Source organism: Scyliorhinus torazame, chromosome 16 (genome assembly GCF_047496885.1).
Source record: "Scyliorhinus torazame isolate Kashiwa2021f chromosome 16, sScyTor2.1, whole genome shotgun sequence".
Taxonomy (NCBI): domain Eukaryota; kingdom Metazoa; phylum Chordata; class Chondrichthyes; order Carcharhiniformes; family Scyliorhinidae; genus Scyliorhinus; species Scyliorhinus torazame.
The window spans coordinates 186,558,152-186,573,859 of NC_092722.1; the positions used below are offsets into that span (position 1 = coordinate 186,558,152).

Sequence of the window (15,708 nt, forward strand, 5' to 3'; positions counted from 1 at the left end):
TTCCCCTCGCCAACCCAAACTTCTCCTCCTGCGCCCTCATACTCTGAAAGCTCCCCTCTATAAACATGTCCCCCATCCTCTCAATCCCTGCTCTCCACCATATCTGGAACCCCCCCATCCATACTTCCCAGGGCAAACCGGTGATTATTACAGATTGGGGACCAGACCGATGCTCCCTCTGCTCCCACATGTCTTCTCCATTGCCCCCAGACTCTCAGGGCCGACACCACCACGGGGCTGGTGGAGTACCGTGCCGGCGGGAACGGCAGAGGCGCAGTTACCAACGCCCCCAGACTGGTGCCCTTGCATGAAGCCGCCTCCATACGCTCCCTTGCTACCCCTCCCCCTCCACCTACTCCCTGATCATGGCTATATTCGCCGCCCAGGAATAGTTACTAAAATTTGGCAGCGCCAGCACGCCCTCTCCCCGACTCCGCTCAGGCATTACCTTCCTTACCCGTGGGGTCTTACGCGCAAAAACAAAGCCAGGGATCACTTTGTTGACCAGTTTAAAAAAGGACCGCGGAATAAAGATGGGGAGACATTGAAACACGGACAGGAATCTCGGGAGGACCGTCATCTTCACCGTCTGCACCCTCCCAGCTAATGACAACGGGAGCGCGTCCCATCTCCAAAAATCGTCCTTCATTTGGTCTACTAGCCAGGCCAGATTTAATTTATGTAGCCGGTCCCATTCCCGCGCCACTTGAATGCCTAGGTACCTAAAGCTTCCCCCTTCTAATCTAAACGGCAGCTCCCGCAATCGCCTCTCCTGTCGCCTCACCTGGGCCGCAAACATCTCACTTTTCCCATATTTAGCTTATACCCCGAAAACCGTCTGAATTACCCTAGAATGCTCATGATTTCTTCCATCCCCTCTAATGGGTCCGATACATACAGAAGCAGGTCGTCTGCATAGAGCGAGACTCTGTGCTCCACCCCCTTCTGAACCAGGCCCCTTCCAGCCCCTTGAGGCTCGCCGAGCAATTGCCAACAGCTCTATAGCTAGCGCGAACAACAGTGGGGAGAGAGGGCATCCCTGTCTCATCCCCCGGTGCAGTCTAAAATAGTCCGATGTTGTCACACTCGTCCGTACACTTGCCACAGGAGCCTGATACAGCAACCTGACCCAGTCAATAAAGCACCGCCCACATGCGAACCGTCCCAGTACCTCCCACAGATAATCCCATTCTACCCGAACAAAAGCCTTTTCTGCATCCATTGCGATCACTACCTCCACCTCCCTACCTTCCGGGGGCATCATGATCACATTTAACAACCTTCTTACATTGGCCACCAACTGCCTACCCTTAACAAACCCCGTCAGGTCCTCCCCAATAACGTCCAGAACACAATCCTCAATCCTGGAGGACAAAATTTTGGCCAGCAGTTTGGCGTCCACATTCAACAGGGATATCGGCCGGTAGGGCCCACACAGCTCCGGGTTCTTGTCCCGCTTCAGAATCAGCGAAATCGTGGCCTGTGACATCGTTGGGGGCAGCACCACTCTTTCCCTTGCCTCATTGAACATCCTCATCAACACCGGCCCCAATATCCCAGAGAACTTTTTATAAAACTCCACTGGATACCCATCCGGCCCCGGGGCCTTCCCCGCCTGCATGGCCTTCAGACCCTCCACTATCTCTTCCAACCCGATCGGGGCTCCCAGCCCTTCTACCGGCTCCCAACCACCTTTGGGAAATTCAGCCCCTCCAAGAAGTGCCTCATCCCCTCCGGCCCCGTAGGGGGTTCCGACCTCTGCAGCCTACTGTAGAAATCCCTAAACACCTTATTCACCCCTGCTGAATTTCCAACCAGGTTCCCATCTCCGTCATTTACTTTCCCTATCTCCCTGGCTGCCTCCCTCTTTCTAAGCTGTTGTGCAAGCATTCTGCTGGCCTTCTCTCCATACTCCTAGATCGCCCCCCTCGCCTTTCTCAGCTGCTCCACCGCCCTCCCTGGGGTTAACAAGCCGAACTCCGCCTGTAGCCTCCGCCGTTCCCTTAAAAGCCCTGCCTCTGGGGTCTCCGCATACCTCCTATCGATCTGTAGTATCTCCTTAACCAGTCGGTCCATCTCTGCCCTGTCCACCTTCTCCCTATGGGCCCGTATCGAGATCAGCTCCCCTCTGACCACCGCCTTCAGTGCTTCTCAGACCATCGCTGCTGAAATTTCCCCCGTGTCATTGACCTGCAGGTAGTGCTGAATACATTTCCTCAGCCGCTCGCACACCCCTTCGTCAGCCAAAAGTCCCACATCTAACCTCCAGTGCGGGCGCTGGTTACTGTCTTACTAATCTGCAGGTCCAATATGGCGCATACACATTTACTAATACCACCTGCATCCCCCTCCAGTTTCCCACTGACCATAATGTACCAACCTCCCACATCCAAAACTATTCTACCCGCCTCAAACACCACCCACTTATTGATCAGGATCGCGACTCCTCTAGTCTTTGAATCCAGTCCCGAGTGAAAGACCTGACTGACCCAGCCTTTCCTCAATCTAATCTGGTCAGTTACTCTAAGGTGCATCTCCTATTGTTAGCCATTCCATTCCCACCGTAATCTCCCACTGTACAGGAACTCAATCAAGCTTATTTATTATTCACCACAAGGACCAACATCCGATCAAAGAAGGTTCAATCAGCGATCTTGATCAAAAGTCGCTGGTGTTATTCCTTATCGTGTGACACTTCCCATAAGGGGGTGAGCCAAAAGCCATATTTCAGCTTTCTGTGTCACGATTTCTTCAGATCTTTCGCAAACTTAGTTTCCTTTTGACGTGATCAGCAGTAATTGCTGTATCTACAACTGCTTCATCTGTGAGGCAAGAATGAGCATGATGCCACTGATGTACAAAAGGCCCTGGTCCAGATCTGACTCCACCCCCAGACCTGCTGATAACCTGGGCCATTGTATCATTTGTAAATTATGTACCCCATTTTGTCGTTGGTAAGACGATTATCTTTCGTTTTTAAATGCTTGCACAAATGAGTATTTTTAAGTTCCCTCCACCTCCCTTTCTCTCCCAATTTGCTCCCTGAGATGTTGACTCTTTCTCAGGCGCGGTTCCCGGAATGGGGGTTGACCTCCACTACTTGGTCTCAAGTGGCCCTCAGGATTGTGTGGATTGTGGGTTGGGAAGGCCTTTCAAACAAAGGTAACATCGTAGCGAAGCTCAGTCTTATCCTTGATCTGCATCCATACAAAGGTATGGAAATACGTGCACACCAGACGGAAATTCAGAGTGGGTCGTCTATTTTAGCCTTTCTAACCCTGCAGTGTTGTGGCAGTCGTTGTTGCGCCTGTTACCTTCATCCCTGTTGTGATCAGCTCATGCCGCAGACCGAGAATTGAACCTGTGATCCTTCGGCTTTGAGCTATTTAGCTGGCCACTGGCTGATGTACAAGAACGATAGTAAAGATGGCAGAAGTATTCACCCCTCTAAGGGAGGCAGTGGCGTAGTGGTATTGTTGCTGGATTAGTAATCCAGAGATGCAGAATCATGCTCTGGGGACCAGGGTTCGAATCCCACCATGGCAGATGGTAAAATTTGAATGCAATAAAAATATCTGGTGTTAAAAAGTGGCCATGAAACCATTGTCGATTATCGTAAAAACCCATTGGTTTCACTAATGCCCTTCAGGGAAGGAATCTGTCGTCCTTACCTGAATTCACCTACATGTGACTGCAGGTACAGAGCGACGTGGTTGGCTGTTTTTTTCCAATTAAGGGGCAATTTATTGTTGCCAATCCACCTAACCTGCACATCGTTGGGTCGTGGGGTTGAAACCCCACGCAGACACGGGGAGAATGTGCAAACTCCACACGGACAGTGACCCAGGGCCGGGATCGGAACCCGGTTCTAGTAGCTGTGAGGCGGCAGTGCTAACCACTGCGCCGCTGTGCCGCCCGAGGTTGAAATTTGTTTTGAGCAGGACAAATGTTTGTGGGAACGAAGTGCATTCTTTCTTCGTCCCCCCCCCCCCCCCCGAAATTTCTAAACATCATCTCACTCGTTATCTAGTTCAAATTCTCAAACGCCGAGCTTGAATGCACCCAAGTGGCATCAAATGCAATTTATTTCGATTGTATCCGTTTAAGGTGAAGCCAGATAATGAAGGAGAAAGGAACAGCAGGTTATGTTGATGAGGTAAGGTGAATACGGGTGGGAGGAGGCTCTTGTGGAGCAGAAGCAGCCACTTGGGCCAGTTGAACAGAATGGCCTGTATTAGCGCTGCTAATTCTATTTAAGGCTGTCTCTCATGAAAAGCAGTAAAGGGTTGGGACGATATCCTGCGTTGGTGCTTGTAGTGGAACGTTTTTTGGGCCTTCAATTGCGGGGGCAGGGTGGGAGCTCAAGGCTATCAAAATCGTCAACTTGATGTTGACTGGAAAATCTGACTGGATTTAACCTTGGGGAAGGGGTAAAGCAGAAATAAAACCTCTGAAGGCTAATTTTGTTTAAAAATAGAGCGTGTGAGGAAGGCCAGCCAATCCTATCAATCTTACTAGGACGTTTCTCAAATGTGTCCTGTTCTCACTATGCTTTATGCACGAGTTAGGGAGACATTCAGTGATAGGTTTTGTTTCAAATGAATCCAGAAGAAATTTTTATTGATCCAAAATCTCCCAAATGTTTTCCTGAGGTTGAAGATTCGTGTTCATTAAAATCCTGCGTGGCGAGAAACTCTAGCATTTCACCTAAGAGGCTGTTCTTCATTCGAGAATCCAGGCAGTAAGTATTGACATACTCAGTGAACCACCTGGGGTCGACCTTGTTCTTATCTAATAGTTGATCTAGGTTGACTTTCTAATGCAGTTCTGAGCCGACGCTGTATCCTCAGAGGTGCCGTCGCCTGCATCACACATTAAACCCAAATCCTGTCTACTTGCTTCAGCTTTCAGGTTATGATGATGAGGAAATTCATCCGGCTGTAGTGGCCAACATTTATCCCTCCACATCCCTTTGCATGAAAAAATAGGGCTTTGGTATTTAAAAAAAAAAAATTTTTTTTAGAGTACCCAATTCATTTTTTCCAATTAAGAAGCAATTTAGCATGGCCGATCCACCTACCCTGCACATCTTTGGGCTGTGGGGGCGAAACCCACGTAAACACGGGGACAATGTGCAAACTCCACATGGACAGTGACCCAGAGCCGGAATCGAACCAGGGACCTCGGTGCCGTGAGGCAGAAGTGCTAACCACTGCGCCACCAGGCTACCATGGGTTTTGGTATTTTTAAGACAAGACTTTATTATGAATGCAATATTAGACTTTTAACTTCACACCCAAAAAGAATAGCTTAACACAAGTGTACAATTTCCCATTAATCAACAAAAAAAAGAAACATTCAGCTCTTAATCCATCTTCAAATTAGCAGGTCATAGAATAATTCTTGCTTTCTAAAACAGATTTGGCTCCGGTTGGAACCCCTACAGACTCTGGCTGAACATCTTCAAATAGCTGCTTCAACTTGGTTGTTTCAGCCTCTTCCTTGTCTTTGGACAAGACTGCTCTGCTTTAAAATATGGTTGCTCTTTTCTTTTAACTATCCTACCTTGGAAAGTATGGTGGGCTCAGAGTCAGGCAGATCAGAACTCAGCTCCTCTCTCTCAGTTTCTCTAAACTCTGCCCTTCTGTGCTCCACCCAGCCATGACCTCATCACCCCAAGCTAAAAAAACAAATAATCTCTGCAGGCTGCAAAAGCACAATAACTCCCCAGGGACCTCCCCAGTCAAACCACAGTCCATTAGCCTAGACTGAAAAACACATTCCTTCATCAATTTCACCTGCTGTACTCTAAAAGTGAAACAAATCCTTTTTAAAACCATGATCACTGTAACCACACACTGTACCCCCAGGCTTTTAATTTGTCCCAATATTTAGAAGCCAATATTCCTAAAATCCTCTAATTGTCACAGTATTAATACCTTGCCTTATTTTACGCTGCCACCTACATCATTCTATTTTGAGAAAGCAGTTAGGCCTTTGTTAACTGTTTACTTGTTGGTAATGTTCTGTGACGTAGGCTTTGATTGATTTCAAATTTTGGTGCACGTTTTAGAAAGCTTTGCCCTAATCCACTTTGTGTGAGCCAAATGGACAATTTGCACGGTGTTTACAAGCTCACATCAAAACTCCGAAACCTAGGACTTGGCTCCTCCCCGTTCAACTGGATCCTCAACTTCCTAACACAGTCAGTAAGGATAAACAACAACACCTCCTCCATGATAGTCTCAATACCGAGAACCTGCAAGGCTGCGTACTTAGACTCCTACTGTACTCCATATTCACACACAACTGTGGGGCAAAATGTGCCTCCAACTCCATCTACAAGTTTGCTGATGACACAACTGTAGTGGGTCGGATCTCGAACAGCAATGAGTCAAAAGGGAGGGAGATAGGGAACCTAGTGGCGTGGTGTAACAACAACAATCTCTCACTCAATGTCAGCAACACTAAGGAGCTGGTCATTGACTTCCTGAAGCAAAGTGTCGTACACACCTCTGTCTGCATCAATGTGCCGAGGTGGAGATGGTTAATAGCTTCAAATTCCTAGCTGTGCACATCACCAACAATCTGACCCACGTCGACACGATGACCAAGAAAGCACAGCAACGCCTTTACTTCCTTAGAAAACTAAGGAAATTCGGCATGTCCACATTGACTCTTACCAATTTCTACAGATGCACCATAGTAAGGATCCTATTTGGCTGCATCACCGCCTGGCATGAGAACTGCTCAGCCCAAGACCGTAAGACACTACAGAAAGTCGTGAACACAGCTCAGTTCATCACGCGAACCCGCCTCCCATCCATTGACTCTGCCTATACCTCCCGCTGCCTGAGGAAAGCCGACAGCATGATCAAAGACCCCTCCCACCCAGGTTATTCTCTCTTCCAACTTCTTTGATCAGTCTGAGAACATGCACTAACACATTCAAAATCAGCTTCTTCCCCGCTGTTACCAGACTCCTGAACGACTCTCTTATAGACTGAACTGACCTCTCCATGCATCTTCTCTACTGAGTAGTACTACACTCCGTATGCTTCACCCGATGCCTGTGCTTATGTAATCACATTGTGTATTTATGTATGTCCTGTGTGTTTTCATGTATGGAACGATGTCTGGACTGTACGCAGAACAATACTTTTCACTGTACCTCGGTACACGCGACAATGAATCAAATCAATTGCCCTTAGTGTTGGGTGGGGTTACTGGGTTACTGGGGGTAGGGTGGAGGTGTTGACCTTGGCTAGGGTGTTCTTTCCAAGAGCCGGTGCAGACTCGATGGGCCGAATGGCCTCCTTCTGCACTGTAAATTCTGTGATAATCAATGATCTATGAAATTAATCAAAAGTTAAGAAATAGAAGCAGAAGTAGACCATTTGACCCCTTGAGTCTGTTCCACCATTTAATACAATCATGGCTGATCCACTTCAACTCCCAATTTCTTTTCCTCTCGCCATCTCTCTCCATTCCATGAGAGATTAACAGAAAATCTATCAATCTCAACCTTAAATTTACTCAAAGATGGAGTACCAGAACCATCCGCGTGAACATTTCCAAAGATTCACAACCTTCTGAGTGAAGAAATGTCTCCTGATCTCAGTCCTAAATGACCACCCCCGTATCTTGAGGCTCCGCCCCTTGTTCTGGATTCCCCAGCAGAAGAGCCAACCTCTCAGTATCTACCCTGTCGAGCCCCTTCAGTATCTTGTATGTTTGTGGGTTAAAACAGCACTTCACCTAATTTCCCATGTGGAAAAATATAATTATGTTAACTTTCTCTGTAATCTCAACCCTGTTTCTCATTAATCCAGTAAATCAACTTGCATTTCAACTGCCTTCTTGGAAATGAATACCTCCAACTTATTCACACTGCTGCAGGAGATATGCTACATGATGGAGTGATACCAAGCTAAAAGTTATAAGCTGGCTTTAAAACATTTCTACTTATTCCTACCCTTGTAATAAGAAGGAAGCCACCTGTGACCCCTTCAGAGAATTGCACACTGTGTTTGCTCTTTTCCATTCTCCTGATGGTTGAGGTAAGCACAGAGAGGCTTTGCAAGATTAAGGATGAGCTATTATTAGCTCCTCCGTTCTCGGAAAAGCGATGACCTATTTTTGGATACCCGAAATGTGTGTCCCAGAGAACGTTTCCTCGAGCAATCCAGACCTATCGGCACACATTGTCGCTCTGCCCTTCATTTTCTTTCCCAGTTGTGACAATTTACGTAAAATCTCAATTTATTGCTGCATCTGACAGTGACCTTCTTGCTGTGTTTTGATGGGAACGGCTTCCTCCTATTGAAGGCAGCTCCGTGCCCAGGGTATCAGTGTAGGAAAGTACCAGTTTGGTCTCAAGTGCATGTTTCCAGTAATGATTGATGTCCAGCTGTTTCAATTAAAAAAACTCTCATGTTGGGAGCACCCTCTGTGCTACGGTGCCACCTTTCTTCGAAGTGTCGTTTGTTGAGTGTTCAATGCATACTTGTACTCATACTTGTAAATTGCTAAATATGTGCTTCTATATGCAATCTTATGTTCAGTAGTTTTAATTAGTCATCGTTGCTGATCTTGGTCATGTACTCTGGTACGTCTGGAGTATTTGATTGTGTCGTGACTGGAAATAGGGCCAGTCAATGTTCAAAGTGTTCGACTACAATCAGAGTAAGAATTCTGACTAACCGCAATGGGCAGGTGTAATCACCTAACCTCTTATGACCAGTTGCTCCGTGATTTATTTATAATTGTGCAGCATTGGGGGTGTGGCTCATAACGGAGAACAAACATCAAGGTTGTAAAGAATGAGATGGAGAATGAGATTAGAGACATGGGAATGGGCATCACGGCAGCACAGTGGTTAGCACAGTTGCTTCACAGCTCCAGGGTCCCAGGTTCGATTCCCGGCTGGGTCAATGTCTGTGCGGAGTCTGCACGTTCTCCCTGTGTTGTGTGGGATTCCTCCAGGTGCTCCGGTTTCCTCCCACAGTCCAAAGATGTGCGGGTTAGGTGGATTGGCCATGCTAAATTGCCCTTGGTGTCCGGAAAATGTTAAGTGGGGGTTGCGGGGATAGGGTAGATACATGGGCTTCAATAGGGTGCTCTTTGTAAGGGCCGGTGCAGACTCGATGGGCCGAATGGCCTCCTTCTGCACTGTAGATTCTATGATTAGATGGCCGCATGGCTTGGGTGAGTGAAGACCTGAGCCAGGTAGATCTGGCTTAAGACTAAGAGGTAACTGAAGGGTTCTTCATCATGAATTCGAGTAAGAGAGTGCGTTTTGAGCCTGGCAGGGACAGGGCAGGAAAACGCCGATAACGTAGACTTGGAGGGAAAATCTCAACAAACTGCACGAACAATTTAACAGTTTGAGCTAAGAACAAGAACAAGTACCTTACCGGCCTCTGCATTTTAAATGAGATTTCGTTCTGTTGCCAAGACTGCCTAATTTCACCCTGCATTATTCCTTTAACAATTTGAATCCGGAAGCCAAATAACTAGTCAAATTGATTACTGTTGGTTTCTTGCTAATGCACACCATACTTAACAGTACTTTGCTCCTGAAGTATGATGAGCTCCGCACTTTGTAGTGAAGCTGCCCTTCAGTTCCCATGTGCGATAATTTGGCCAAATTGATGGAAAATGTGCGGATCAGGGTCAATCTGCACGCACTTAATCTGATTTACATCATCACTGCGCAACATCTTATGACCGAGGGGTATAGAATGTCTCATGTGACAACAGGAAAGTGAAATTTTTTGCTTACAGTAACAAATTACTCTGGGCATAAACAGCGTTACCAGTGAACGCACACTCGATTTCTAATGATCTGACGGGAGTAATCGGAAGCAATTCCCACTCGTTTTTTGCAGTCTGTCGGCAGCAGAGACTAATTGACGCGGTGTTGAACCAACAACTTGCAAGGGCAAGATTGTCTTCGGTTGAAATTTAATACAGGTTAATGCAGCAATTTAGTTCTTTGGCAGGGGGGGCCTGGAGACGAATAGTCACCTTTTGACACCACTTACTAATGTGAAAGCTTTGGAGATTTAAACTTATTACGCCATAAGCAATATTCAATATCCATTTTCTTCTAGTTAATACAGGCCCTTCAGATGTTGTTATCATGATGGGAGCGTCGACAGAGCTCGTATCACTTAGTGCTTTATCAAAATCTGCGCGCCTCTCGCCCCCGCAGTGCCAGGCAATTGGCAAGAGATGCAAATCCTTGACGCATTGTTCTTTAACCTGTCAATTTCTCCAGGTTTCTGATTCTTCTGAACCCCATTCTCACTTTAAAAAAATAAATTTAGAGTACCCAATTCATTTTTTCCAATTAAGGGGCAATTTAGCGTGGCCAATTCACCCACCCGGCACATCTTTGGGTTGTGGGGGTGAGACCCACGCAGACACGAGGAGAATGTGCAAACTCCACACAGACAATGACCCAGGGCCGGGATCAAACCTGGGTCCTCAGCGTCGTGAGGCAGCAGTACTAACCACTGCGCCACCTTGCTGCCTAAACCCCATTCTCACCATCCCGTCCCCTGACCCCACTAATCCCAATTTCACCTCTGCTCTCCTACAGGAATATTCTAGCTGACTGACAGTCCTATGATAGCTCACACCAGTGGGTACTTCTCACACGCTAGCCTCTGTAGTGCTTGTTGGCAGCTATTTGACTACAGAGCACATCGCCACGGTAAATTGCCCCTTAATTGGAAAGTATTTTTTTTTAGATTGGTTGGTATTATAAAGAAGGAAACCTGTCATTTGCTTTGGAATGACTGACAAATAACGATAGAACCATGCGACTGTATCCATACAGCATATTGCTGTCACTGCGGCATCTTTATCCAAAAGTAAATTTAAAGTACCCAATTTTTTTTCCCATTAAGGGGCAATTTAGCATGGCCAATCCACCTAACCCGCACATCTATTTGGGTTACGTGGGGGAGACCAATGCAGACACTGGGAGAATGTGCAAACTCTGGGTGGCACAGTGGCACAGTGGGTTAGCACTGCTGCCTCACGGCGTCGAAAATGAATTGGGTACTCTAAATTTAGAGAAAAAAAAATGTGCAAATTCCACACAGACAGTGACTCGGGGCCGGGATCGAACCCGGGTCCTCAGCGCCCCGTAGGCAGCAGTGCTAACCACTGCGCCAACGTGCCGCCCCACCCCCTCACTGCGGCATCTTGCATGTTTGAGTTAATAAGCTGCATTTAAAACAAATCTTTCTCTCTATGTAGGATTATGGCCAGAATTGAAGACATGGAAGCAACGGATACCAATGATGAGGAGCTAAACTATGGAGTGGTGATAGACTGTGGAAGTAGTGGCTCCAGGGTGTTTGTGTACTTTTGGCCCCAGCACAATGGGAACCCTCACGAACTGCTCGACATCCGGCAGATGAAGGACAAAAACAGGAAACCGGTGGTTAAGAAAATCAAACCAGGTAATCATTGGGCACGGGCGTAACAGGGAAGAGGCTTTGAAAGTGCCAGTGATCAGGCTCAGGGGGTACGTCCCGACAGCAGTGTCTCCATGGCAAAGGAGAGTTTTTTGGACAAGCGAAGGTGTTATTCAGATAAAAGAAAATTACTGCTGGAATCTGAAACATAAACCGAAAAGGCTGGCAAATCTCAGCAGGTCGGAGGAGAGAGAATAGAGCTAACGTTTCGAGTCTGGATGGCTCCTCGTTGGAGCCTGGGCGACTCCTGATCAGCTCTGACGACGAGCTGTTAGACTCGACATGTTTGCTCTGTTCTCTCTCTCCACAAAATAAGTTGGGGCTGGTTTAGCACAGGGCTAAAGAGCTGGCTTTTAAAGCAGACCAAGGCAGGCCAGCAGCACGGTTCAATTCCCGTACCAGCCTCCCCGAACAGGCGCCGGAATGTGGCGACTAGGGGCTTTTCACAGTAACTTCATTTGAAGCCTACTTGTGACAATAAGCGATTTTCATTTCATTTCATTTCATTTTTCAGTTCATTCCATGCCACTGCTTTCTGATATAAAGGCTAATTACTGGCTTCCAGTGTCCATCCCTCGTACGAATATTCATCACGTTCTGTATGGACGCTTGATTGATTTTGTTAACTTTGTGAGTTAAAAGATTGTGGGTTCAAGTCGTGTGTCAGAGACTTGGACAACACACCCTATGTAGACACTACATTCAGCACTAAGGGAGCATTACCAGGGGTGCTGTCCTTCAAACAGGCTATTAAACTAAATGAAAGCATTAAAAATGAATGTAAGAGACCAGGAAGTCCCATTTGACTTGACACTCAGTGTATAGAGCCAACACAGAGCAACAACCTGCAAAGACAGCGGAACATTGAACTAAAACAAAATATGTTGGAACCACTCGGGAGGTCAGGAAGCATCTGTGGGCAGATACAGAATTAACATTTCAGGTCAAGAGGATTTTTTATCAGAGCTTTCTAGTCATCGCTACCTGAAAGGTTTAATCCTGTTTCTCTCCACAAATGCTGCCTCGGCCAGCTGAGTATTTGCAGCATTTTGAATTTATTTCTGATAGCCAGCATCTGCAATATTTTGCTTTTGTACCAAAATGTTGAACCATGGGGTAGCACAAGTGGATAGCACTGTGGCTTCACAGCGCCAGGGTCCGTCTGTGCAGAGTCTGCACGTTCTCCCCGTGTCGGCGTGGGTTTCCTCCAGGTGCTCCGGTTTCCTCCCACAGTCAAAAGACGTGCAGGTTAGGTGGATTAGTCATGATAAATTGCCCTTAGTGACCAAAAGCTTAGGAGGGATTATTGGGTTATGGAGTTGGGGCTTAAGTGGGTTGGTGCAGACTCAATGGGCCAAATGGCCTCCTTCTGCACTGTATGTTCATACAGCCAACACAATAGAGCACACTTGACCAAACTGGACAGTGTTCTGCTCAGGCTACACCCTGTTAAGGTATCGGACCAGACCCCAACATTTATTGGGACACCGGACAAGAACCCCAAACAATTTGTTTAAATATGTAAAACTATGAGTAAAGGATACTTCACCCCAGGAGCGATTACTCTGACCAATAAGGATCTTTGAGATTAAAACAAATTTTAATTTGACCACAGAATTAACCACATTATCATCAAATAAAATAGCTTTACAATTATCAGTTAAACAGACCTTAAACACAAGGTAAAACTTGAGCTTGCTATCTATACCTGCGACTAACTCCAATTAAGCAACCCAATACAGCTCAAATGCCACTCAGAAATAAAGTTAACAAACAGATTACATGCTCAGCTCTGTAGAGACCTTTGGAGAGTTCCTTTCAAGAGAAAATTCAGTACACTTCTGCTCAACCTAACAGTATTTGGCAAAACTGCTGTTCAACTGAAAATCTTTCCGTCTTATCAGACTCCAATCCTGTGGCAAACTGAAAAACTACAGACAGACCCGGCTGCTCCCATTAATTACATAATCTGTATTCCACTAAAATATCACATGACCTCATAAATTATCCAGGGAATCTTCAGCAATCATAGCAATATCCTATTTGCCCTCTATACCTAAATAAGTAAATGGTTAGAATCAATCATTAAAAAAAAAAATTTAGAGTACCCAATTATTTTTTTTCCAATTAAGGGGCAATTTAGCCTGGCCAATCCACCTACCCTGCACATCTTTGGGTTGTGGGGGTGGAACCCACGCAGACACGGAGAGAATGTGCAAACTCCACACGGACAGTGACCCAGGGCCGGGATTCGAACCCGGGTCCTCAGTGCCGTAGGCAGCAATGCTAACCACTGTGCCACGTGCTGCCTGTTAGAATCAATCATGACCTCATCTTTTACGACTTCTTAATTACAGCTTCACCTAACACACAGTCTGGATACCTTAACCTAGGTTTCTTAATAATATTACTGCAACAAATGCATGCCTTAACGCTTTGAATAACATCACTGCCACAAATATAAGATGTAACAATTTCTACATTCATCATAACATCCACTTCTGGTCACCAAGTCACGAGGGACCTTTTTAAGCATTGGAGACAGTGGAACCTGATCCCTGTCGGCAGAGATTTGAGTCATGAGGGACCGGGATGTTTCAGAGAAGCGATAAAGTGCGATATAAATCGTAGAATGGTTACAGCGCAGATGGAGCCATTGGGTCTGCCATGTGTGTGCTGGCTCTGTGCAAGGTAAAAGGTGCATTTAGCCCCACTCCCCCACCTGTTCCCCGTAGCCCTGAGTTACTCTTTAGATAATGACCCAATTCTCTTTTGAAACAGTGGACAGTGAATTCCAGATCCGTGCATTGACCACTGCCTTCCTGCTGCAGTTGTGCGCTGCCGTGCTGGCCCAAGTCATGAGCTCGAGCTCCTCGTATGTCGCTCGGAAACCCAATTTGCTGACTCAACTTTTGGAGGCAAAAGTGCAAGCAGAAACATTCAACAGCTGATGCTCGTAGGTAACCAAATGGAAATGATTTTGTCAGTTAAGTGTTAGTCCTAACTCAGTGGGTCAGGGGTTTGTGGGTTCAAGTCCCAGGGACTTTAGCACAAAATCTAGGTTGGCTCTCCACTGCTGTATTATCTCCCAATATCCTCGCCAGCACACTCCCTGAGACATCAGCAGCAGAAAAAGGAGGGGTGTAAGTTCACCTCCTGGCAAGTTGTTGGAATGATGCTCAATGCAGCTGGTCTGTCTAAATTTCATTTACTGAGTGATACATCGTGTGAAGTATTTAAAAACTCGTTGAGATATGCGATGAGGCACTGTATAAATGCAAGTTTCTTTTTCGTTAAGCACTTGGTTTCAAGGGTAGCGTCGCAGATCTGTGCTAACTTTTTCTGTGGAGGTCTGCTGCCTCCCTCTGGTTGTGAAGCTGTAATACAGGTAAACATAGATTGCAGGATTTGTAATACAGTGCGGCCTTGTCTGATTCCACCAGGTTCATCAGTTGTGCTTAACTTATTCCTGTGCTGTATGCTCCAAGTCTACTGCAGCATACAGAATAAATTGACGATTCAGGGCCATGCTTTTCCATATAAAGTCAAATTCATTGGTTCTTCTTCAACTATGGAGGGTATCAAGTCAAATGGGATTGCTGCTTTTACCTTGCTTTCGTTAACATTGCTCAGTTCGGAGCAGGGGCACTGCCTTGTCGTTCAATAGCCAGGGGCTTGATTGACTTGTCAAAACATTAACCCCCCCCCCCCCCCCCCCTCCAAGGACCGGGAACGAAACCACAACATCTTGTATCTGCATAACATATGCATAAAGACACCTCTTCCCAAGAAAGGCAGAAAGAATAAAACAAGTCGGAGGGCTTGGGTGGGGAAGAGGGCGAGAGAAGAGACTTGAAAGGAGTTGGTGAGATTGAAGAGTTCCATTGAGGCCTCTTGAATCAATCCCTCCTCCCGCAAACCACTGCCACGGCTGACCGTAGCTCACTCAGCGTGGATTCGAGAGACGATGTGGCTTCATATTGTACCGGGTGACTCCCTTCTCCACGCAACTAGTTTGAGAGAATAGCTTCTTTTCCAAACTCGGGTATCATTTGGGCGAGATGTGGAATTAAGACCACCTACCCTCTCCCGAGTGGATGTAGAATATCGCAGGGCCACTATCTGAAGAGTGGGGGTGACGATATTGATCTCTCAGTCAGCATTGCTAAAAACAGATTATCTGCTTGACTCATCCCCGGGGTGAGGGGCTTACCTT

General features: G+C 46.5%; 1 protein-coding gene across 1 annotated transcript in view; it reads left to right on the forward strand.

Annotated features, from left to right (window-relative positions):
* Positions 1 to 15,708, forward strand: part of LOC140393303 (ectonucleoside triphosphate diphosphohydrolase 4-like) — an 88,001-nt gene that overhangs the window by 17,475 nt on the left and 54,818 nt on the right. The window contains exon 4 of the mRNA XM_072479610.1: positions 11,272 to 11,477. Within this exon, the coding sequence (XP_072335711.1) occupies positions 11,272 to 11,477 (206 nt within the window). The remainder of the gene's footprint in view (positions 1 to 11,271; positions 11,478 to 15,708) is intronic.